Raw genomic sequence first — 25,914 nt, forward strand, 5'->3', positions numbered from 1 at the left:
GTAAATTCCATCAGGTGCATGATTTCACATAGAGCAGCTGTTACTACACAGAGCCATTGTTAACTGAGAAGATGCGCAAATAAACGCTGAAAATGAAGTGGATTTGCGCATCTGCTTTATCAGACATAACATGCAATTCTTCCTTCAGAAATACAGTGATATAAAAACACTTGTGTCTCGTTTTGATATTTAAACGTATAAATGTAAGGAATTATTATTATTAATAAACGTGCAGTACGTGCTCATGTTTATTCAACAAAGCCTTATGGAAAATAGTTTAGTTTTAAAATCGTGGCGAGTCTCCAAAAATAAATAAATGTATGGGAAACACATCCTACATCACAACCACCTGAGCCCACCTTCAGTCTACTCATCACCTTGACTTTAACTGCGTTTGTAAAAGGCATCGCAGCCAGACCGAACACAGACCACAACACAAACCGGAAGTTAACTTAGGGCCAGGCATGTGCGCCCGATGAAACTGTCTATAATATTACATTTCAGCACTTGACAAACGGACAGCGACTCCTACGTAGCACAGCTGTGCGATTGCTTTACTGCAATGTTGGGAAACGCATGTCAAACAATAATGAACGATCGTAAAATTACTCGTAGAAAACACTCTTAAGCGCTAAGATCAATCGTTATCGGAAAACCTGGTCCAGAACTTTACACACAGGGAAACACGGCATGTGTAACGCAGGAAAGCGTGTTCCTATAGTCTAGTAAAGTAGTGTAGTTACCAATATTATTAGTGTAATGTGTTACTTTACTTCGTTACCCAAAAAAGTAATATAGTTACTGTAATCCGTTACTTTGTAACTCGTTACCCCCAACACTGATGCACATGCAGTCTGACAACAGACTGCCTAGGACTAAGACTTTTTCACAGTAGTGTATGTATAAAGTACGTCTAATTAGTAGGGGTGTGCACAGATAGTCGAACATTCAAATATTCGTTCTGCTCTAATTATTCTATAAAAATTATATTCGAATTTCGCTATATTTTTGCTTGCCATAAAAAGAAAAGAAAAAACAGTCCTCAATAAAACTTAATTCGGTCACTTTCTGTGATTCTCCACTGCATGTTTGAAGATGTATGCAAGCAAAAAATAATTAATGAACGAATAAGAACTGCGGTCTTCTACAGTACTTCAATAATGCCTTGGTGAATCACAGAAAGTGACTGAATTCAAGAACATTGTTGCGGCATCTCTCAAGCAACGAATAAACACCGCTAACTTGGAGAATGCAGTGAAAACTCCTCTTTTCACGTCCGCCCTAGACCCTCGGCACAAACATCTCAGGTTTCTTGATGAAAACATGAGAAGTAAGAAAAAAAACTTTTTTGAACATTCAGAACATTTTCCTTGATGCGAGTGGTGCGGATGCAGCCGCCGCCACCAACGATGAAGAGGATGCAATGCCCACTCGTCGGAAAAGGCTGAGCCAGTTCTTCAGCGATGATTACAGAGAGTCCAGCCGAGACGAGTGGAAACAGTTCTTGCTGGAGCCATGTATTCCACCAGATGAGGATCCCATTCAGTGGTGAAACGAAAACACGAAGCGTCCCGCCAACGTCTGTGTCGTCAGAGCGCGTTTTCTCCGCGGCCGGCCTTAATGTTAACAGACTAAGGAGCCGACTTTCCGCCGATCATGTTTACATGCTCGTGTTTCTTAACAAGAACATCTAAAACAATAGAAAAAAAGCAAAAAAGATTTGCTGACAGTTTAAAAGTTAAGTGTACAATAGCCTAATTGCTGCATGCTGCTTTACGTTTTTTCTTTGTTCCCTTTTTTTTTTTTGCTTTTAATCTGTACTTTTGTTTGTTTGCACGCATTGTTAAAGGTTTTCAGCTACAAAACACGATGTGTAATGTTCAAACTTATTGTGTGTAAGCTTGTTCAAAAATGACGGAAACAATAAATGTTGCTGAAAAATAACGTCTGTCTCATTAAACTTAATTTAAATAAACGAATATTCGAATATTCGTTTTTTGTGAGCTCAAATATTCGAATGTGATATTTGCGGAAAACGCCCATCCCTAGTATATTTAAATAAGTGTAATTAAAGTATGTGTTCATATGTTAGTGTTAAGGGCTCGATTTTTGCACGAGGAAACAGCTGTGGAGTGATGAACGATGAACAGAGAGAAAACTTTACAATAGATGAGAAACCGATTGTTTGGCCTCGTGACCTTTTGTAAACTGTATGTATGACAAAGAACTGCACAAATACAGATATTCTAACAATCCGTCGATAAACACACACCTTGTGTCCTCTGTTTCTGTTTGAATCCGCTCGCGCTGCTCTGCCGCAGTCTGAAAGCGCTGAAAGATGGAGAGGAGACCGGTCTGCCACAGTTTTCATTTGACATTTAAGCAGGCTGACTCAGAGGCGATTGCGAATTTGTGTAGCTACAGTTTATGAAGCCCCGCTAAAAAAGCCTAGCAATGCCCATGCTTTGTGTGTACATTTCGGAGAACCAAGACAAATATTTCAATCTATCGCTCAGGCATTTAAGAGGCAGCGAAATGAGGCCATCCTTAAAAATATTTTGGTTTGCAGTAACAGTAATTTAAAAAAAAAAAAAAAAGGGTCGGTAGGTCGGTCTATTTTTTTTTTTTCAAGTTTCAATGTAATAAAAATAAAAAAAGTACATTTTGTGATGACGTCGGTATGAATTAAAAAAAATTTGCATATCGTGACGTCACTGACTGGGTCTTCAACCCGTGCCTTCGGGCGCATCATTGCAAACCTCATTTTGATGCAGGCTATATAGACCACAAACAAATTTAAATCTTTGTCAAAAACATGTTTATTGCATGAATTTCAGGTGAGAAAAAAATGAGGTACTATTTTACTTGCATCCACCGCTACGTATCAATGCAACCTACAAATGAGAGAATGTTTACTTTGCTTTCTTGGGTTGTCACTTTTGTGAAAAAAAATCCTGTTTGATTTGAGTGACGAGTGTTCATTGAATCGATTGTAAAATCGATTTTGCATGTCTAAAGTTTTATACGGCAAATAACACCAAATATAGGTAAATCCACGGACAACAGGCAGGAGGAATGTAAAGATTCAATATATTGGTAAAGACCAATATTTCTGATGATTTATTGGCGTGAAGTTACGTGCAAAATGAGGGGTTATTATAAACAGGAGTGCAACATTTTCGAAAAACAATAAGCAGAGTGGACTGCCATAATGCAAAACATTTACTGCAGGCTTCAACATGGCTGTGTTTACAATTAAATTTCAACAAAAAAACAAAAAAACAAAAAAAAAAAAAAAATCGCATAGGCGATTTTCTTAGGCTATTAAAAAAAAATATTTTTTCGAATATTCGTCGAATTTAAAATAAAAATCCACATTTGAATGCGCATATGAATTTTAGGTGTGCATTAAGGATGCTGCCTTATGAGCCCCGGTACGTGACGAGCTCGACACGCAGTATCTGCTTTCTCATCTTTCACCTCGTGTACGCTCACCTGATGCGATGACAATATATGTGTAAGGTTATGTTAGCCTATCCAGTTGAAGCCACTTAAAAAAAAAAATCAATGTGGAGAAGATCTTGTTTACATCAAAACTGAAACCAAGCCGTTCACACAGAACACATATTTCGCGCATCTCATGTTTTTAAACGAAAAAATGTATCCTGTGGGTCCGTGTATATTTTGGTCATTTGATTTTCTATTTATAAATAAATAAAGATAAATGAGAAACGGTTTGATTTTCGTTTTGTTTAAGAAACGGAAAACGAAAATGTAGCTGGATTTTTCGTATTTTTGTTTGTGGGTAAAAAATGAGATTATGCTTTAATATTTGTTTGAATGTGTGGGCGGCGCTGAAACGCCCCTTTCATCCCTTCTGTACTGCACCGACAAGAGGCAACCGCAAACTCAGTTCATTTTCACCAGGAGAGAAGCGGCAGACAGCAGAGTTTATTAATCCTGCAGATTCTTTGCTAGTGGTACATATATTTATTTATTTATTTATTTATCTATCTTTGAACAAACAGAAATTAATTTATTCAATGACATTTGAATTTTACTGTAGGCCTATGATCTACAACGGCATGAAATATGCGGATTTTTAGCCTACTAATTTTATTCTATGCCTATTTAAGAAAAACCTCACAGGTAGCCTAACATGTTTTCATTTGCTATTACAAACAACAGCAACTGAAGCTTTATCTTGTGTAGTCTGTAGTCTGCTGCACTTCTCCGATCGGCGGATCCCGATCCACACCTTCCATCCCGATAACAGAGGAAAGAGCTTCAGCTCCATCAGTTTGGGTCGTAAGACACCCTAAATAACATGAAAACCTTACAAAAATCAACAGGATGTGCTTTCTGCCATCTCGGTCTACATTAACTTCTTTCTGAAACGTTAGAAATTAACCAGGCTCATGCATCAGACGAACCATGTCTAGCTGGACATGTCTACTTTTAAAATAATCCATTTAAATAGAAAAATAATAATAATAATTTTATATTTAGGCCTATATGTAATTCAAATGAAACCAATTAGAGGTGCAGTGTTTCCGTCTGAAATCATTATCTATGATGTCACACCATCACTATATTCATACTGTCATCTACAGAATTCGTGAATTCAGTTCATAATTCTAAGTAGCCTATAGCCTATAATTGAAACATTTAAAGTAGACTAATTATGGGGGAAACTTAACTTATTTTAATATAAATTTTATTATAAATGTGGGGTTGGGTTTTTCCCATTTTATTTTTTTATGAATGGCCTAGAATAAAATAAGTAGGCAAAAAATTTGTAGTAGGCCTATATTTTATTCCATGTTGTTGTAGATCACAGGCTAAAGTAAAATTCAAATGGCGTTTTATGAATAAAGTTGTCAAGTCTGCTTTGTCAATAACATGCAGCAGCTGGAAAATATAATTGTATTTTTTATTTTATTATTAATTTAATTCATTAATTATTTTTATTATTTTATCTTGCAAGCACCACTAGCAAAGAATCCGCAGGATTAATAAACTCTGCTGTCTGCCGCTTCTCTCCTGGTGAAAATGAACTGAGTTTGCGGTTGCCTCTTGTCGGTGCAGTACAGAAGGGATGAAAGGGGCGTTTCAGCGCCGCCCACACATTCAAACAAATATTAAAGCATAATCTCATTTTTTACCCACAAACAAAAATACGAAAAATCAACCTACATTTTCGTTTTGCGTTTCTTAAACAAAACGAAAATCAAACCGTTTCTCATTTATCTTTATTTATTTTTAAATAGAAAATCAAATGACCAAAATATACACGGACCCCTGTGTGACTGGTTTTCCGCCCTTTTTATTTATTTAACAATGCATGCATACATGGTGCTGTTTTGTTTATAGTTCTTTAAGCAACTTAATTAATAATAACAATAACAATAATTGGTTCATAAACATTATTTTAAATATTATGTTTTTTTCATGTATTTTGTCATGTATTCTAATGCTTTGAATAAACATGCAGTAATATTTTGCTCGATGCGCTATCTTGAGCCTCAGAAGAGAAGCAAAAAGCTTTTCTTCACCCTAACTGAAATTATGCATTTAAAATTCGAATACAATTCGAATTTTGATCATATTTAAGTAAAAAATTCGAATTAAGTTTTTTCAGCTATTTTGACAGCCCTAGGAGATTCAAGCCCGAAACTGTATGAGACTGAATACCGGCTGAATTCACATTTCTGTTGTAAAAAGAGAAACATTGTGCAGAAGTATTATTTGCAGTTATGCGTGTTTGTCCAAAGCTGCAGTTGCTGTGTCACGCCTGTTCAAAAAAAAAAAACCTGGACGCGCTCCGAGAAAAGGTAGTTAAAATCATTTTCTTATTTTCGTTTTCGAAACTTGTGTTGGTTGATTCGTGCTTGATTCGTGCAATAGATTTTCGAACATAAAGTGACAGTCGACACGGTCACGGTTTTAGACTAGAGAGGAGAAGGGATGGGAAAAGATCTGGGCACAGTTTTTCCAGAACTTTGTGCCAAGTTAAAGCGGTGTCGAGCTGTTTTAATGAATTTTTTTAGATGTATTATGGTGCCCGAACCCGTATGACTTTGAACAGTGACCGCGAACATTTAGTTTACTGCAGCCGCAGCCATCATTACCAAGCGCGAACCGTTGACTCTGACAGTGAGTGAGAGTCTGAGACGAAGCGAACGCACAGGTCACAGTGTGACATCCGTGTAAACACAGATGACTTCACAGGGTTTTTTTTAATTAAAGAAGATAGCCTTAATTTGTATGTAGGCCAAGGCAATTTATATATTTACAATACTTACTTAAATATAATTAATAGTATTTTATTGCGTTTGTATTAGTTTTTTGAAGAGTAAAAAAATAATTGGTCGGTCTTAACGCAAATTTACAATCGGCAAGTCGGTCGGACTAAAAGCAAAAAAAAAAAAAAAAATTGAGTCTGTGCTAAATTGACAGGGTCGGTCGGGTTACGGCAAACAAGAATATTTTTAAGGATGGCCTGAGGCACTGAAATCTGCGTGCTGATTCGGTTCGGTGCATACCGGTTCCATAGGTACCGGTGCCATATTGGTACCGGGTTTTGGTACCCACCACTAGTTATTATATTGAAATGTTGATTCCGCCTATCATTTCCTGTGTGTGCTTCTTTTTTTTCTTCATCTGTGAGGACCTGACCTAGCGATCTGCCAGAATCTTGCTAGCTAATTTAAGTGCTTCAATGTTTGTCTACATTTGCGATCAGAAGCCAAAAAAGCTAAGTATAATATCTGTGATCGCTAAACATGTTGCACAAGTGTCACCACCAACATGACAAAGCACTTTAATTTAACAGTTTGTTAAAGATCACAAACACAATTCAAACACCAATAGGATTTTATTCTATGATTTGTCTTTAATTCTTCAACCTTTGAGGTACTTGATCACAATGTTGTAGGGCTGTCACTTTTGTGAAAAATAATTTTCGATTTTTAAGACATAAGGGTTCATTGAATCGATTGTAAAATCGATTTTTCATGTCTAAAAAAAAAGTTGTTTCCTTTTTCAACGTCAAATAATGGACGAACGTAAAGAGAGCGCTGGAAACGCACAAGTCAGCAATATTTCCTATTTAATGGCATGAAGTTTCGTGCAGAATAACAAACAGCAACAGGAGAGCAACATTCTCGAAAAAATATATATGCAGAGAGGACGAAATCTCCAAGATTATTTTAAATAATGATATAATCCATTTCAAACAACTGTTCAAAAAATGAAACTTTAAATGGACTTGAGAACAGGCCATGTGTGTTTTTGATTGAACGTAACCGACACTTTGGCTAGGCGGCACTAGGCAGGCATAATGAAATGCTCAAAAAGGCTAGGGCCTTTACAAATTTATTGGTTAGGAAAACAAGTCGATTAACATTTTTCGGGGTTCAGATGAGAGCGTTTTTTATTCACTATATTGATATGTCCAGCTGTTGAAAAGACGCGCTCCGACCGCACTGATGTCCCAGGGACACTCAGGTACAGCTGCGCAAGGTGGGGGTATTACTGCCAATTTTCCACCACAAAAGCCGGTCGCTGTCAGCTTGCAATGGTCCTTTTCATAACTCAGCATCTCCCGTAGCTAGATGCGCAAATGAGGCAAATTCGCATCTACCTCGCCGCGAGACCTCCAGACGCGTGTAAACGCGTCTTTACATTGACTTAACATGGAAATATTTCGCGCCAGACACTCTATTCGCATTTAGAGTTAACGCAGTATAAGAGGTCATGATGCTTTCGACGTCACTGGGTCTAAAATTGCTGGTATTTTCTGTGTAGCTTTCGCAACACATACTGCACTTTCGGAATTCTTTATTTTCTTATTCTGCTTGTTTGTGAGTTTTGTTACATCTATATTTTTTAATTGTTTTATTCTTTTAAAATTAATGGTGTACATATTTGGTTAAAATTGATTCCCTATTTTCATTTTCGAAACTTTTTTGGTTGGTCCGATCGATTGTGCAATCGATTTTCGAACTAAAAGTGACAGCCCTACAATGTTGTAATCACTTGGTTCATCTGTGCAGCGTACGATCACACCAGTGTGATTTGAACATTTAAATGTGCATTCACGCTGCTATTGACCTAAAGAGAGCAGCTGTCATCTGTCAGTCTTTTCAAACCACACAGTATCACTGTTTCTGTGTTTCAAACATTTAAAAATCACAGAAGTACTGGGATTATAGTTCAGATACAGACTCTGATATATACCGTAGCAATTACATTAAGGTAAATCACATTTTGAAAGTAATTTGACACTACAAATGAAGATTTATCAATTACATTGTTACACCAGAAGGTGGCGAAAAGGGGCTGTTAAAATGTGTCTTTGAATCGTACAAGAAATTTGTTCAAGAAAGCCAACTCAAGTAATGAAACAAGTACATCTTGAGTGAGTCATTGAATCATTAATTCAAAAATTACATGTGAATTTGTTTAACTTCCATTGTGAACCCCCCCCTCAATTTATCCAGAATCATGCATCATGCATGCATGCATGAATCATGAATAAAGTTCTATTTTGCACACAAACAGCTCTTAAAGAGTCCAGTTTTTATGTAACCTGTTGAATTTTGTTAATGATATTCAGCTGCAACTAAATGGTTTACAAAAAAAGAGACACAGAATAAATGTCTGATATCATTATTTAAATCACGTACCCAATTTAAAACACAATACCCAACCCTAATAATGACACACCACTAAAGCCCAAGCAACAAATGTATTGATTCAACCTCCTATACTCCTATTATTTACCAACACATTACGTCTGCACTTGAAGTACCCCCCACTCATTTCAGAAGCTTTTTTGTTTTGGACGCAGGCCATGTGTCAGTAGTGTAGCATATTATGTTATATGAAATTTTAATACAGTTGCATAATGCATTCCATTTCAAAGACAATTTCAAAAAGCAGGAAAAAACATACAGTATGCATTTTGAACCCCCGAGTTCTCAAACATGACATGATTGAATAAACACAATATATCCACCATTATTATGGCCCAGCAGATACAATGCTGTGTAAACAAACAGCTCAAAGTCAATTGTTTCAAAAATGCTGAACGGAACATGAAACCGAAACGTGATTTCAGGCCACATTTTTGGCACATTCCCACACGCTATCTCAACGTCAGATTATGGCCCATGTAATCTTAGACACGACAGAGGAAATGGTGATAAAGAAAGATTACAGTACAGAGTTTATCAGTATTCAGTGCTAATGACGACTAAATGAGCTTCAGTGATTGCTACACTGTTTTTTGTTAACTCTATAACAAAGACATGATATATTCCTCCTCAAAAGGTAGGGTAAGCAATTTCAGAGAGGCTAGCAATAGCAAGCTAGCTTTGAAAGCATAAGATCCCACTCTCCCTGCAAAACCACTCTCCAAAGCCACGCATCCTGCCAGACACATGAACGTGAGTTTACCAGAGGCTAACCAGCGACACGTTGAGAGACGTATTGGTGGAGCAATGATGCAACGCTGTCAGGTTACCTCATGTCTCATTCACAGTTGAGAAAACATTACAGTACAAAGCGTATAACAATAATGAATTACAATAATGAATGCCTTTCGTTCTTGCACATTCTTTAATAGCATAATGGACCGCTCTGATATCATGTCTGTGTGAACAGGGTGGACATAAGTATGCAAATATATACGCTGACAGGCAGGTAGGACAGCCCATGACAGTCCTCGGTCCGAGGGATATGATTGGATGAACATTTTATGGTCCTACACCTTCACAGACGATATAAATACAAATACATTTAGACCACTATTGGGATGTGAAAAGACTTCAACCAGCATAATACAAAATGTTTCTGAACCAAAGCACCTAAACTTCCTTTAACATTTTCTATCTCTAAAAGTGACAAATGGAACTATAGGAAGAGTAAATGGACAAGTGCTCGTGCAGTTCTTAATAAAAGAATTAAATTAGCCGTGACTCACCCAGTTCCCTGGACACTGGAGATACGGCTGCGTTCTCCCCGATCTTAGATACAGCATCAAAGTACTGCTTCCCAGCCAGAACCATGGCTGTAAAATAAGGATAAGAATACATGTTATTTTACTAAGGTGGAATCGTGCAAGATTTTTGTTGCCACACATTCACTAGGTTTTCTAGTGATAGTATACAGTATTGTCACTAATAATTAGGGTTGCAAAAGGGTGGAACATTTCCAGTACTTTAAATTTCCAGGAAACATTCTAGAAACTTTGGAAACTTTTCCAGGATTTTTAGGAATATTCTAGGGATTTTTGGAAGGTTTCCCGAAATGTTCCACCCCTTTGCAACTCTACTAATAATATGACTGTCCCCGCTTGGCTTAATGACAGAAATGTTAACTCTTGCATTGATCCAAAAAAAGGCTTTCTAATGTCTTCCAAATACTTTTGAATATAATAATTATTTAATTCCATCAGTTTGCATTTGTTATCAGTGAAAGATAAAATTAGTAATTCAAAAGCAGCTTGAAGGAGATGTTTGGATGGAGCACAACAGAACGCCCATGTCTCCTGATATGTTTTTAAAGCCTGACACAGTGACACAATGGTTTTAGAAGCATGCTCAATCAAGAGAGCTACTGTCTGTATCTATAAGACCTGAAGATTGCCGGCAGCTACTCAGAGGGCAAATTCGACAAACCTTTTCAGTCAGTCCAGGAACAACAAGCTGTACAAGAGGTGTTGTGTTTAGTCTGTGAGTTTGGTTATTACACTACATCTTGCCCTCTTTCTACAGCAGCAATCCATTTGTTAAAGATGTGATGAAATCTACCCTTTGTTCAGAAGACCTACTTTTTCCAGATTGATATGCAACAATATAAGAAATCTGAGGAAAGGGTTACGTGGGAGTGAGGGATGTTATAAAAATAAAAAAGCTAACTCAATACACCATCTTTCCCTTCCAAATTCATCTGGATGTCATTTTGCATGTGTAAATCATTACGTTAAGTCTTTGTTTAGATTTTAACATGATTGGCATTACAAAGTTAATTCGGACTGATGTTTATCTACCCAGAAAAAGAGATGTTGATATCGCATGTGTCATTATTTCCTGCCTGTAATTGATAATACTTGAAACCAATTTGACAAATTAATATGTGCTTATAACACCTCATTATCCAAAGTTGATCACACTACATTTTCCCTCTGTGTTGTGCAATCTTAATGTGTATATATAGCAGCCATAAACAATCTGCTCTCTAGATATCGGCATGGGCCATTAAAACCCAGTATTTATAATCAATCACTAATAAAAACAGATTATAGGGACTCACAAATACCAAATGCTTCATAAAGCAATGCAGCCTTAAAAAGGTGAGGCTCACCTGAAACCGCTTTCTCGTAGCTCTTTCCCAGGTTTATGAGGTTACGCAACCCGGGGTTGAATTGTTCCACAACATTCTAGGAGGGATTTCAAACAGAGGAAATGGTTAAAATGTTGGCATGAGCAATCATGACATTGTGTGGACTGACACGGTTCTTTTTCATAAAACAACCTCTTCAGTGCCATTTTAAAGCATCTCTGGTTTAATGTACTGTGCATGCAGGGTTACATCAAAAGTGGCTTGACTTACTTGATTTCAAAGTGTAAGATGCTTCTGCTTCAGGCCATAACAACATTAATTACAAACTGTTGGGTTCCAACCTGATTCAGGTCCGAATTTCATGGATAACTGGGTTTTATAATTACTGGTTACGCAAATTGTTTTAAAATCAACGTCCAAGTGCACACAAAGAACAAGCTGTTAGACCAGTTTTGGGATTGGTCTTAAATATTACATGTATATGTTCTATCAAACATATTATTTACCATTTCCCCAAAGTAACCATTTCAAACATTTTATTAAATATTCCATATGAAATTAGTGTCACACCATAAGTTTTTTTATTTATTTTTTTTGTTATTTACCAAACACTAAAACCAAAATTCAAGATCATTTAGCCCAAAAAAACTAAAAAGTTAAATATTGGTAAATAAACTTGGGTAATTAAACGGTGTATGCTGTTCAGAGATATATCAAACCAGTGATTAAAAATAAATAATAATAAAAAAAGTGATATTTCATCCAAACAAACTTTGCATCATTGTTGGTCATCAGAGAAGCACTAATTAAATATCACAAATTTAGTCAGTGAAACCCTCTAAACCATTATTTTGACCGAAATTAATTAATTTATTATTGTTTTTATTTTGCTGTTTCGGCTGAATATTTCTTTGTTGATTAATATTTGCGCATCACCAGTATATTATTAAATATTTTTTTTCTAGGTTTACTCTAGAATGCACATGCACATTAGTTAGATCAATGTCTGTAATAAGACCCAGAGAAGCAATTTGTAGAATGTTTTGCTGATTTGTTATTAGAATGTAATCCTTTGTAAACAGGAGCTGTAGTTAGAAAATAGCTGCCTGGGGCCATTACCAAGACGGCTGCCAAATGCCAAGTTACTAATGTCTTACAAATAGTATTATACACCTAATATGCTAATAATTAGTTAATTCCCATGGCGATTTATCCAATCACGGATATCCTGACTTGTGGGCAGCACTCTTTCAATGTGGGTCTGTTTGGATTTGAGCCAGTCATCTTCATAACCTGTCAGAAACCTTATTCTAAGAAGAAATAATCCATTCTTGAGTTGATCCACTCGACTCTTCCAGGACACTTTCTGTAGATGTTCTCACAGGATGCACATCTCAAGGTAGAGGTGCTGTGCCCGTTTCTCCTCTCCGTCAGGACCGAATAAGATCTTGAATTGACATGCATATGCGCGCCTCTCAGTGTAAGTATTGGGAGTCGATTAGACCGTCTGGTGGTGACATCATGCGAATGACAAAGTTTGGGAGAATCAAGTTCGAACTCAAGTGGAGAACTACATGAATCTCTACTGCTTTTCACAACAAGATCAGTAACTGAGCAACAAGACCATGCGTTTGAACAGCTGCCAGCACTGCATCAGTTCCTGGTTTCTCCGAAGAATAAAGGAGGCAGAGATATGAATGAGTCACTAGTGAACACTTGGGCTTGGTCATATTACTGAACTTCAAGCGGCATACGTGCGCTTGCTTAATGCTTACTAATCCTCAATTCATGAAGACAGCCCACTCCCTGATGCGTATCGAACCGCCTGAGACTGTACGACAGGAGGCACAGCTGATATTATACTGGAATGAGACTATATTGGAATGACGCACTCATGGACGGATATGACATGTGGGAGCCGTCGCTGATAATAAACCTCCTCCAAATCAAAGCATTCATTAATTTCCGTTTATGAGACTTTGAGTCCTAAATACTAAGAACTACTTATTTTAAAAATCCATGTTATTTCAGAAGAATTCAACTAGTCAAAAGCAGTCTGAACCAAGAATTTCAGACTGCAAAACAATTTGAATGTAAGTGGTTTGGGAGTTCCCAGAATGCACTGCATGGCATCATGAATAAATTACGCATTTACTGTTAGTTACTGTCTTGTTTCACTGTTTGCTGACTTTCAACGTTTTGTCATTACGGTTAGTTATTTGTTGTGATGTTAAGAGCTCTTTTTACTATTTGTTGACTCACACTATTCTTGAGAATTGTTTGTCTAGTGTTGGGGTCTGTCCAACTTTTATTTCCCTGAAATCCCTTGCATTCTAAGATGATTGCTCTTTAGTTCACAAAGCATATTAAATGTCCTATTACAATTATTAATAGGACAGTAGTTGTTTAAATTAAACTAATCATTTCTTTTTTTACAATGTGGGATCTATGTCTCTACAAGGAAAATTACTCAATATCTGTAAACCACCTGAGTGGAAGTAAAACACACACACACACAGACACACACACGAGCGCAAAAAAAAACATTTTGTCTCGACCAAGCCCAGGTCATATTCCACTCTAAAAACTTAAGGAAGAATATTATATGCATTCAAATATGAATTAAAAAAATTAAATGGTACTTTTTATGACTAGGACATATGAATTACAGAGGACACAAAATAATGTATCATCAGGTTGTGTGTGTGTATAAGTGTGTATTTATGAATGTGTACACACATATGTGACGTCAACATGTTGACAAATTAGTTGTTAACATGAATACTTGTGTGTGTGTGTGTGTACTTATACTTGTATACTTGTGTGTGTTCAAATCACTGGATCTGAATCTGGGATTCATATCCGACTCATTTGGGTGTGTCAATAAATCATAAGTGTAATTTGTGTTCCGGTAAAGACCCACCTGTGGCTCAACGACAAAACCCCAAATTTGAATAACCTGAAGAGAATCGTGTCCGTCTTTTTCAACTTTAGTAGTTTAAACATAAGATGGCCTTTTCCCCGTAACAGTCTTACAGTTTAACCTAAAGTTTCCTGACCAAGAATATGACCGGCTCAATCCAGAAATCTCCAAACTGTCAACATTTCTTCACGGGTGGATGTTCCACACCTAACCCAGCCACTGTATTCTCTACATGTGAATAATACTAGCCTTTTTTCGTAAGTTAAGTGTGGTTTTTCTCACCTTGTAAGTGCTCTCGGTCAGTTTATTCACCTCGTCAGGATCGCGCGACATTCCTATGCCCCTTTCGCGACGAGCTCGCGCACTTAGATATCCTTAACGTTAATTCGGATCGCCAAAAACTCCCAAATAACCCAGGCAGCCCGTTAATCGCCTCCCTCAACTCCTCATAGCAAGACGGCCGTCTGTAGAGCCGTGTTATAGATTTACGAAAGAAAGTGACCGCAGTCTTACTCAATTACGGGCGGCTTGAGTTGAGCTGAGAGAGGCTTTGCTTCAAACTTATGAGCGCGTGAATGTAAGAGTCTGCGTCAGGGGCGGGAAAGATAAGGTGAGGTGTGCGACGTCACTCACGGTCCGCTCTGACAGGTGCACTTGGATAGAAACAAGATAAATGCTGCCATCTGCCGATTATGGTCCTTCTTGCAGCCATTAAAACATCTTGGACTCAACACTTTTAACCTAAAAAGTAAATATTATGAATTTTTTCAAACAAATATTTCTTAATAATCTATTCATGTTATTTTCATTACTGCTTTCATCTGTTTACATGTGGGCTGCACGGTTCTCCTACCAGACTGGGCATTTAAAGTGCCAGCAAAAACCTTTTTTAAGCAGTTTATAAATTCTACTGTTCTTGTAATAGTATTATTTAAAATTTAAATGTGTCTGTTAATTTTATGTGTTTTAAATGTATTTATTTATTTTATTTTATTTATTTACTTTTCTTAAATATCCTAGGCCCAGGGACTGGGTAGTAGTTGGATGTGTCCAAAAAAATGTTTCGGGGACAATATTGGACATGACACAGACAGTTACTTGAGAGACGTCAGCACTACAGTCTGACATGACAAACTGAAGTTTGCGGGATGTCAGTGGCACAGACTGCAACTTGCAGGACGTCAGCACTACAGTCGGACGTGACACAAACTGTAGTTTGCGGGACTTCAGTGGCACAGGTTGCAACTTGCGGGACATCAGCACTACAGTCGGACGTGACACAAACTATAGTTTGCGGGACGTCAGTGGCACAGACTGCAACTTGCAGGACGTCAGCACTACAGTCGGACGTGACACAAACTGTAGTTTGCGGAATTTCAGTGGCACAGACGGCAACTTGCGGGACGTCAGCACTACAGTCGGACGTGACACAAAATGTAGTTTGCGGGACGTCAGTGGCACAGACTGCAACTTGCGGGACGTCAGCACTACAGTCGGAAGTGACACAAGCTGTAGTTTGCGGGACTTCAGTGGCACAGACTGCAACTTGCGGGACGTCAGCACTACAGTCGGACGTGACACAAACTGTAGTTTGCGGGACTTCAGTGGCACAGACTGCAACTTGCGGGACGTCAGCACTACAGTCGGACGTGACACAAACTGTAGTTTGCGGGACTTCAGTGGCACAGACTGCAACTTGCGGGACGTCAGCACTACAGTCGGACGTGACACAAACTGTAGTTTGCGGGACTTCAGTGGCACAGACTGCAACTTGCGGGACGTCAGCACTACAGTCGGACGTGACACAAACTGTAGTTTGCGGGACTTCAGTGGCACAGACTGCAACTTGCGGGACGTCAGCACTACAGTCGGACGTGACACAAACTGTAGTTTGCGGGACGTCAGTGGCACAGACTGCAACTTGCGGGACGTCAGCACTACAGTCGGACGTGACACAAACTGTAGTTTTCGGGACTTCAGTGGCACAGACTGCAACTTGCGGGACGTCAGCACTACAGTCGGAAGTGACACAAACTGTAGTTTGCGGGACTTCAGTGGCACAGACTGCAACTTGCGGGACGTCAGCACTACAGTCGGACGTGACACAAACTGTAGTTTGCGGGACGTCAGTGGCACAGACTGCAACTTGCGGGACGTCAGCACTACAGTCGGACGTGACACAAACTGTAGTTTGCGGGACTTCAGTGGCACAGACTGCAACTTGCGGGACGTCAGCACTACAGTCGGACGTGACACAAACTGTAGTTTGCGGGACTTCAGTGGCACAGACTGCAACTTGCGGGACGTCAGCACTACAGTCGGACGTGACACAAACTGTAGTTTGCGGGACTTCAGTGGCACAGACTGCAACTTGCGGGACGTCAGCACTACAGTCGGACGTGACACAAACTGTAGTTTGCGGGACGTCTATGGCACAGACTGTAACTTGTGGGTCTTCAACACTTATTGACAGCAATTTTAACTAGTGACACGGACCGTGTCCATAGAGAACTGCCAAAGATCCCTCGATTTCCGGTTTCGTTTTTTTTAGAAAACATGGAAACACCAAATACGCTTTAATATGTTAACCTCTTTCCTTAATAATAAAAAATACAATAAAAATAAAGAAACAAGGTTAATTAAGTAGGCGTAAATCAATAAGGTTATAAGCTATATTAAATTAATAATTGAGAGAGATCCATTTGTGTGGAAGTATATGCTACAGATGAATAAACAGAATAAAGTACAAAGCAGATGCCTGTTAGCTATCTTGAAGTCATACTGTATGGTTGTTGTTAATAATTAAAATTATATCCTTCAAAACAAGGAAATACTCTCATTTTGTTAGAGAAGAAGACGGATGTTCCACTAAAACACAACTCTGAAAATACTGAACAAATAATACAAAACTGCATATAAATTAAATTGAACCAGACGATTACCCTTATGAAACAAAAATATATTGCAGTATATTGGAAAATATCATGTAATATATTAGGCATATATTCTTATATATATTTATTTTTTCCAATATATTGCAATATAGTGAAAGTGGCAATCATTTGTATATTTTGCATATATTATATAATATATGTATCATTAATATATTATTAAATGTTTTCAAATATATAATATATTAGAAAATAAAAAGGGAAAATAATATATTACAATATATCACAATATATTTTAAGAAATATATTGGTAAATATATTTTCCTTTCGTAAGGGTAGTGACTTCAAAGTAATAGATGACCTTAATGATCTCTTGCACTGTGATTTGATAGAAGACTTCTTTCCTTTTTTCTAATTCAATTTTTAATTTCTAATTAAAGTCTTTAATCTGGAAACCTGACCATTACATCAACAGAGACTCTAATGACATTGCATTCTTAATAAACAGACATCAATACAGAGTTGGTCCCTCCTTCGCAGCTATAACAGCTTCTATTCTTGTGGGAAGGCATTTTTGGGGTGTTTCAGTGGGCTTTTTTGCTCATTCATCTAATAAAGCCTTTGTAAGGTCAGTCACTGATGTTGGACGAGAGGGCCTGGCTCTGTTCCAGTTCATCCCAAAGGTGCTCAGTTCTCTGGAGGAAGTTGTCCCCTTTGTTTTGGATACTAAAGAGCTATTCCAGTTTTGATTTTCTTGAATGATTAGTTTAAATCACATTGCCATGTTCATCATGTTGACATTTTTGAGCCTATTTGCAGGTGTTGGGATTTTTCTTGTGAGCCTATTTGTGATTTTTCTTCAGCCCTTAATATGCCTAGACTATGTGTAAACCCAAACGTTAAATTCACTGCCATTGTAAATTCACTGTTCAGCCTCTTAAGGGACAAAAGAGTAGCTCAGCGGTGCTCTTGAACTTCGTTTCCATGACGACCAAGTCGCTCAAACCTCAAACCCAGCTGCATCTCAGCCATCGGCAGAAAGCTCTCATTAAAATTTAAAATTACATCTCGCCTTCATCAAGCAATGAAAGTTTTCATATGGTATGCAAATTATTCTTTTACATTTGATTAATAATTTGTTCATCATTTTGAGCATTGTCCGTGGATCTTCCTAATTTTAAAGTTATGTAGCTACAAGTGTTGGTGAAGTTCAATTATTTGAACGTGAAATATGGGTTATTTTACCATAAAAAAATCAATTATGTCATCATTTAGATGTCATTCCAAACCTTCTGTGGAACATATTTTGAAGATAAATGAACCTCTTTTCAATATTGAAAATCTTATTATATCATAAATGAAAATCTTATTATATCAGTTGGTTTAATATAGCTGAATGCCTTTAATTATGATGTAATGTATGCGTTTGTATTTCCTACCACAAGAGGCCACCACAACCACGAATAAAAAACTGCGTTTAAATGACAGTACATGACATTGACAAGAAATTTTAACAGATTTATTGTCACTCTTATGTTTCTGTCATTTTATGACGTTCCTTTAAATGGTTAAGATGTATGTAAATATACAAACTAAAATAACTGTAGATTAAGAGCCAGATGCAGCAATGCTTTCACATTACAGCTGATGTTATATAATATGTTTACACTGCATCAACATAATTTTTCACATAGCCTTATTCTGATGGCGCCGTGATGTGTGCTGTTGCTGTAATGATCTATTCTAGATCATTTCTCCATCAGCAGAAACCATGAACAGAGTGAAATGATTTTTACAATCACATAAAAAATAAAGAAAGAAAGAAAAAACTGCTGACCCCATTTGACAGCATTTCTATTTAGTTCAAGGGCGCAATCTGATTTTGTTTTTTCTCCTGGAATCAAGAGAACATTTTGTGGAATCATTAATGTTACTGCATAGTGTACATTATAATGAGCTACAGTATATGACTTCATAGAACTTTCCAGAAATAAGACATTCTCCCATTTGATGAAAAATCACTCTGTCTGTGTAACCATCCATCTGTCCATCCATACAGAATGTCACTGAATTTAAAGTAGAGAAAATAAATGGCAATAAAAGGTCACACAAAGGTTACTTTGAGGTATTTCTACAGCTTCTGTCACTGGTTTTGCATGTACCACTTCAATACTCTTTTATGAGCCTCAAATGCACTGTAAAATATTTAAATGTTCAGACATACTAGAAAATGGTAGACAATTAATAAAATAAATGTTTAATATCTGTAATAAGTGATCTGTGTATTAATCTGTATTAAGAGCTGAAACAAAGCAGCCAGTCAAAGCTCTGGTAGCGATATATAATAACACACAGGCCAAAGTTTTGTTTATACTTTAAATTATACTAAACATTAATTTATTACTTTTTTTAAGACAACAAATTACTTTTGCATTAGACTTGATCTTATACAATCTAATCCAAGAATCACCAGAATTTTTAGGAAATTCAAGGGAAATTTTTTTTTTATATTTAAGGTCACATATACCATGCTCTGCAAAATACAGTATTCCAGGAATCTACACAACTGTGAGTTCCCCTTCAGGAACTCGTGCTGTATCGGACGCTTTGGAAATGTCTCCGGTGAGACCCCGTATTGAAGTATGTGTGAAATCACTCCAATAAAAATCACGTGCGTGGTGACGTACTGTAAGCAACCAGGAAGCATAAAGGCACATTCGGCCAATGCACAGGTTAGTTTCTGCTCATCAGCGAGAGCATCTGTGTAGGTGTGTCTGTGTATGCTAAAAGCACTCAGTCAGTCAGTCAGAAATTACTCTGTATCGAAAGTGAGAATTTTAAAAGTGTAAAAGCAAATCAAGTGTGGCGAGCGGACAGCATTTCAAGAATGATTGTGTGTCATCTGTCTGGGAGCAGATGGCTCACTCTCAGGGATCGGAAGCCCGCCCCACAGTTCCTTCCCCCCAGAGAGAGAACCAGCAACCATGTACACGAGGGACACACTTTGGGAACTTTTTGTTGTAGCCAAACTAAACATTGAGTGCCCAGCGGAGAAACAGAAAGCTCAACCTAAAAGCAAGTTGGATGAGCACCTCCTTAAGCCAGATAGCAACCTTCACAGCAAGGTTTTCCATTTTTTCACGATCTCCACACTGAGGTGTCTAGATCGTGGGAGAAACCATGTTCATCCCAACTCTTCAGCCTGACCTTCTGTGCTTTAGGGCTCAACGTGCTCTGGTGAGTGAATTTCTCAGCTGCTGCCCGGCAATGGTACGGCTCGAGAAAGCTCGTCTCCTAAAGAGAGGGCACTAGTCAGTCAGGTTGGTTGTTCCCTGCTGGTCATCCACTTCAGTGAACCGAAGTGGCTCCTTTAGCGACACCAAAGACCGAATCTTGAATTACTGGTTCCCTTAGTAGACTTTCTGGTGGCATGGAGACTTCTACAAAATGTCTCACAATGGGTCCTGCACACTGTAGAGCGAGGTTACAGAATTCAGATCAGTTCTCGTCCACCTCATTTCAATGGGGTCATTACCACACTGGTGGTCCCCGAGAAGGCTCTGGTATTGGAAGTAGAAGTAAAAGCAGACACTCTCTTGAGGAAGGAGGCCATATGTGTTTCTCCTCTGAGAGTGTGTGTGAGAGAGAGAGAGAGAGAGAGAGAGAGAGAGAGAGAGAGAGAGAGTCAGGGTTCTACAGCCATTACTTCATCGTTCCGAAGAAGGATGGGGGGTTGTGTCTGATCATAGATCTGTGTCTTCTGAACCACGCTATCAAATGGTTTTGGTTCAAGATTCTTATGAACAAACAAATTGTGTCTCAAATCAGGTCCGAGGACTGGTGTGTCATGATTGATCTCAAGGACGCACACTTCCTTGCCACTCTCACCCATACTTTCACCAAGTGTGTAGATGCTGCCTTGGCTCTGCTGTGACTCCAGGGCCAGTACAGTGCACCAAAATGACCTCGTAAGACATGGCAGTGGTTCTGGAGGCTTTGTGCAATGCTACTTTTGAACCCATTGAAGATGTCTCTGACAAGCTCCTCATGCTGAAGACAGTCTTCCTCCTTGCTATATCTTACTGAAGAGGACAGGGGACCTTCAGGCACTCGCTGTGTTGTTCCTGGAGTTCACCCCGGACATGGTTAGTCCGTTTCTTTTCCTGAGACCAGGAAGCAGGCCATCAAAAACTCAATCTGCCCTGTCCAGTGCAAGTACTGGTCGCTTACATCCACAGAGCTGCCCAGTGGCATAAGGCAGATCAGATATTAATTTGCTTCAGTCCACCTAAGAAATGGGTTCCAGCGACCAAGCAAACCATAATTCGGTAGGAGGTTGAGACCATCACAATGGCCTACGAGTCCTCTGGCCTCCTCTCACCGATGGGGGTCAGAGCACACTGGACCCAGAGTATTGCAGCCTCCAAGGCCTTATCAGTGGGCATGGCCCTCCAGGATATTTGTGCTCCGGGAGGCTGGTCCTCTATGTACACTTTTGTCTGGTTTTACAGTTTGACCTGACACCAACCTCAGGGCTCCAAAGTTCTCTCATCTTGATGTGCTCCTCAGACACTCATCAGACAGGGACTTGCGTGTGTGTATGGCACAGTAGGTATTCTCATTCCCAAAGCATTTGAGGTAGCTTGAGTTTCTGAAGGGGAACGTCTCAAGGTTACGTATGTAACCATGGTTCCCCAAAGGGAATGAAATGCTGCATCTCCCTGCCATACTCCTGGTTCCTCATGTCACCCCGCCAGTGATGTCTCGCTTCTCTATTAGACTGATTTTACACATGCTTCAGTACGGGGTCTTGCCTGGGGCATTCCCAAAGCATTCGACACAGCTTCTTGTTCCCTTTGGGGAACCGTGGTTACATATGAAACCTTGAGATGCTTTGAAATGCTTTAGAATATATAAAAAAAATGTTGTCAGCACTGACTAACAGAAAGCTGTTTCATTTGGAAATGACTTGTGTGTGAACTGTATATCAGGACATATATATATATATATATATATATATATATATATATATATATATATATGTGTGTGTGTGTGTGTGTGTGTGATCGCACCTTAATAGTCACAAAAACAATTACATGGAAAACAAAAACAGCCAAACACCGAATGGCTTTTCTATTGCAGAATATTTTGCTATGAGGCCGTGCAGCTCCAACACGTGAGAGATTGTTCACATTCTAGAGCTTCTGGGATGAAACCTAAAACACAAGAGTGAGGGTGAAGAAACTGAAAATGTGCACTGAATGAATCACCACTTAAAAAAAAAAACTATCAAAGATAGGTTCAGTACACACACAAACAAACAAACAATATTCCTGTACAACCCAAAAAAAACAAAACAAACAAATTTCACTGGCTAGAGAAAGCATCAAGGAATAAATACAAAATCTTGGAACTGTGAAATATGAGTCCTATCCAACAACTTAAGTGTGGAAGAAAAAGCTGTAATCTATTTAACCATAAAGTATATCAAAATATAAAAACTGTATCATATTTGATATGCAAATTTCAAACATCTCTAAAAAGTATCAAAACTTGCTGAAAAACCTGTTGTACATGCATTTTGTCGTCTGATATTTTGTTTATTTTTATTTATTAACAGTAGCAAGTAAAAGGTATTTTAGTGTAAAACATATTTGTCTTTATGCTGCACTGTATCTTTAATGATTTTTGTGAAAGTAAGAACAGCCTTTCAGATATTTTAAGATAAACATTAACTGGACTGAAGCAACTAAGGTTTTAGAAAATCATGTTAACATATAATAATCAAATATGATCATCAGGCTTTTGATGAACATTTATTTAACTCTCAATCATCACTGTTTTGCCCCACAGAGCTTTGAGCATAAGGATATTATGATTACATAATATTGAGGGATATAAAGTTACAGCTGAGAATTTAATCTTTTTTGGCCATATAAATATCAGCAACTGCACCAAATTGCATATTTTTGCTCCAATCTCAGACTATATGAGCCATAAAAGCCTGATGTATTACTGTTATTAACTATTAAACTAAAACTATAAAAAAAATTTGAATAAAAATGACCTCCACATTACACCAGTGCTCTCCTTGGGATTTATTTATATTTGGTTAAACACGCACGTAAATTTGATCAGATGCATGTACTGACTGTGTAACAATGTAAAATGTAATTTAAAAGCATCTGTTATGAAAGCCAATCAATCAACTCTCTTTTATCTTCAATGTGTATTATTAAACCTCTCTTTCAGCTGAACATGCCCTGGGCACCCTCATCTTCCAGAACTGGGCAAAATAATAAAGATCATGCGTGGTGGTACCCCTACCGGTAACGTCTTCATCAAGCATTGACAGCGGTGCCATTTATGACCCAACCTCATTCTTCTGTGATGTTCTGTCCCAAAAGATAAAGGACACTGGGCCACATTTATTTATAAGGTTCAAAGTTGATGTGCATGTTTATTTCAGGTGCACATATACATCAAGGATGTTGGTGGTGATGGCTCCAGGGATATGGATTCATCCATTATTCCACCTTTGAAGCTGTCGAGGAGGTCATAAAAACATCTGATGCATTGTGAATAAAGTTGATAAAACATATATTAACCTATTACATTTTCCCACACACTTCAGGAGTAAATATACACAATCCTCTGTGTACAGGTGAGTTTGGGAACCTGCAGTGTTACATAGAGAAAACACACACACTCACACTACTGTTTAAAAAAGAAACTTTTGAAAGAAATTGACGCATTAAAGTGACATAGAAAACATTAACAGTATAAACATGGATTTTTTTGCAACATTATATATCTTTTTTAGCGCCGTTTCCACATGAATATGAAGCAGCACAGCATTAATAATAATAATAATAATAAAAATCTTGATCAGCAAGTCAGTATATTAGAATAATTTCTGAAGATCATGTGATACTACTAAAATTCCAGCTTTGATCACAGCAATAAATGACATTTTAACATACTCAAACAGTTGTTATTACAGTTTTTACTGTATTTTTGATCAAATTAATGCAGCTTTAGTGGAAAAAGAAATCTGACCAACCCTCCAACTTTTAAACTCATAACACTTCCCCATGCTCCTCATTGTCCTCGCTCTCATTTCCTGCAGCGTCTCAGTCTCTGAGCATCAAACTGCTCCCATGAGAACGGCTCCTCAGCAGGTACTAAACCAAGAGTTCTCTGTAAAATGGTAAAATGAGATCATTTATGACTGTCCAGCAGAGTGAGAAAAGAATAAAATAGACTGTGTACGTCTCTTCTCTATTGTCACAGGTAGATGAGCAGCTATCATGATGTGGAGATTCTGCTTCTGAGGAATTATCAGGAAGTGTGAGCCGCCCTTTGAGCCAGATGCTTTTGAATATCAGCACTATAAGGTCAGTGTCTATGCATTCTCATTTTACTGAAATACAGCGGTTTCTGCAGGAATCTGGTTTATGAATCTAAAATGTCAAGTGAGCAAACAACACATCAGTTGGTCTTGGTTTTAAATTGTTTTAGTGAAGGGGCGTTCTGTTTCTGTGTTTGAAGATTTCAACAGTTTCTAATCATCCTAAGGCCTAAACTGGCTTATTTCAGGTGTGCACATTTCACTGGGGATGATGCAGCTCAGGGAAATAACCTGTACATAGACCCTACTGCATGATACAAAAAAAAAAAAAAAAAAAGTTTAAGTTTGTTTTCTTTTGAGTTTTTTATCCCCTTCAAAGTAAGTACTGGAAGGTTTGTTTTTGACTCCCGCCTGAGTAAGTGCATAAACAATGTGGGAAAGGGGCTCTAAAAGCAGCACATCATAAATGGATGTCATTTTTATAACTTCTGGATAATGATTTTATGTCATTTGTAAAACTTCTCCATTCATGAGAGATATCTAAATATATAAATGGAAATAATGTTTATTTATTTATTTTTTTTATAAATAAATTCTGATATGTGTATCCGTATATCCCAGATTCACTCAGTGTGTTTTTCTTACATAGATATGAAAGAAATGCAAATGGAACAATAAATTCAATCCTATATATATACATATATATTATGTTTTTTTGTGTGTGTGTGTATTTATCATGGACCAACAAAAAGCATACAAGTCGTTGAATATACAGTATATATACATGAAGAGTTCAGATGCAAAAGCCTCTAAGTGCCATCTGAAATTTTCCTCTAAAATTATGATTTTTATCAAGCTCCTATGCTTAGGTTGAGTCATTTTACTTTAATGGCAACGTGCAGGTCCTTTTCCAGGCTATTAAAGTGAAATAACTGAACATAAATATAGGAGCCTAATAAAAATCCTAATTTTAGCTGAAAATTTCAGTTGGCAGTTAGAGGCTTTTGCATCTGAACTCTTCACATTTTCTTTTTCCATTCAAGTGCTTTATGCATTTTACATCGGAAAATAACAAAAGGGTATTATGGATGATGAGTGAGGCCATTTGGCTACTGTTGAGTGCCCTAGTACTGCAATTTGACACTTTCTTTTACTATTTAATTTCAGATAATGAGAATTTAGATATCTGGCACAGGGCTAACATTAAGTTTGGTCATGTCAACATTGTGCGAGTGACAATCACGTTTAAAGGCAGGGATTAATTTGCTTCAATTTGGTTCTTGTGTACAGAATAAATCCTGTAGTGAGTGACATAATTTGGGGTCTCGACTCTCGAGATTGTAAACAACGAACACAGATGCCAGCAGTCTGGTGTAAGCTTTCTGACCGAAACACCATTA

The 25,914-nt window shown here is 37.8% G+C and overlaps 1 protein-coding gene across 1 annotated transcript in view; it reads right to left on the reverse strand.

The window, feature by feature from the left end:
- The window catches only part of LOC132141425 (brain-specific angiogenesis inhibitor 1-associated protein 2-like protein 1), a 68,382-nt gene extending 53,517 nt beyond the window's left edge, over positions 1-14,865 (reverse strand). The window contains exons 1-3 of the mRNA XM_059550925.1: positions 14,555-14,865; positions 11,371-11,446; positions 9,989-10,075 (exon numbers count right to left, since the gene is read on the reverse strand). Of these exons, the coding sequence (XP_059406908.1) occupies positions 9,989-10,075; positions 11,371-11,446; positions 14,555-14,605 (214 nt within the window). The 5' untranslated portion in view covers positions 14,606-14,865. The remainder of the gene's footprint in view (positions 1-9,988; positions 10,076-11,370; positions 11,447-14,554) is intronic.
- Between the last annotated feature and the right edge of the window lie 11,049 nt (positions 14,866-25,914).

The sequence above is a fragment of the Carassius carassius genome, chromosome 1, assembly GCF_963082965.1.
Source record: "Carassius carassius chromosome 1, fCarCar2.1, whole genome shotgun sequence".
NCBI lineage: Eukaryota > Metazoa > Chordata > Actinopteri > Cypriniformes > Cyprinidae > Carassius > Carassius carassius.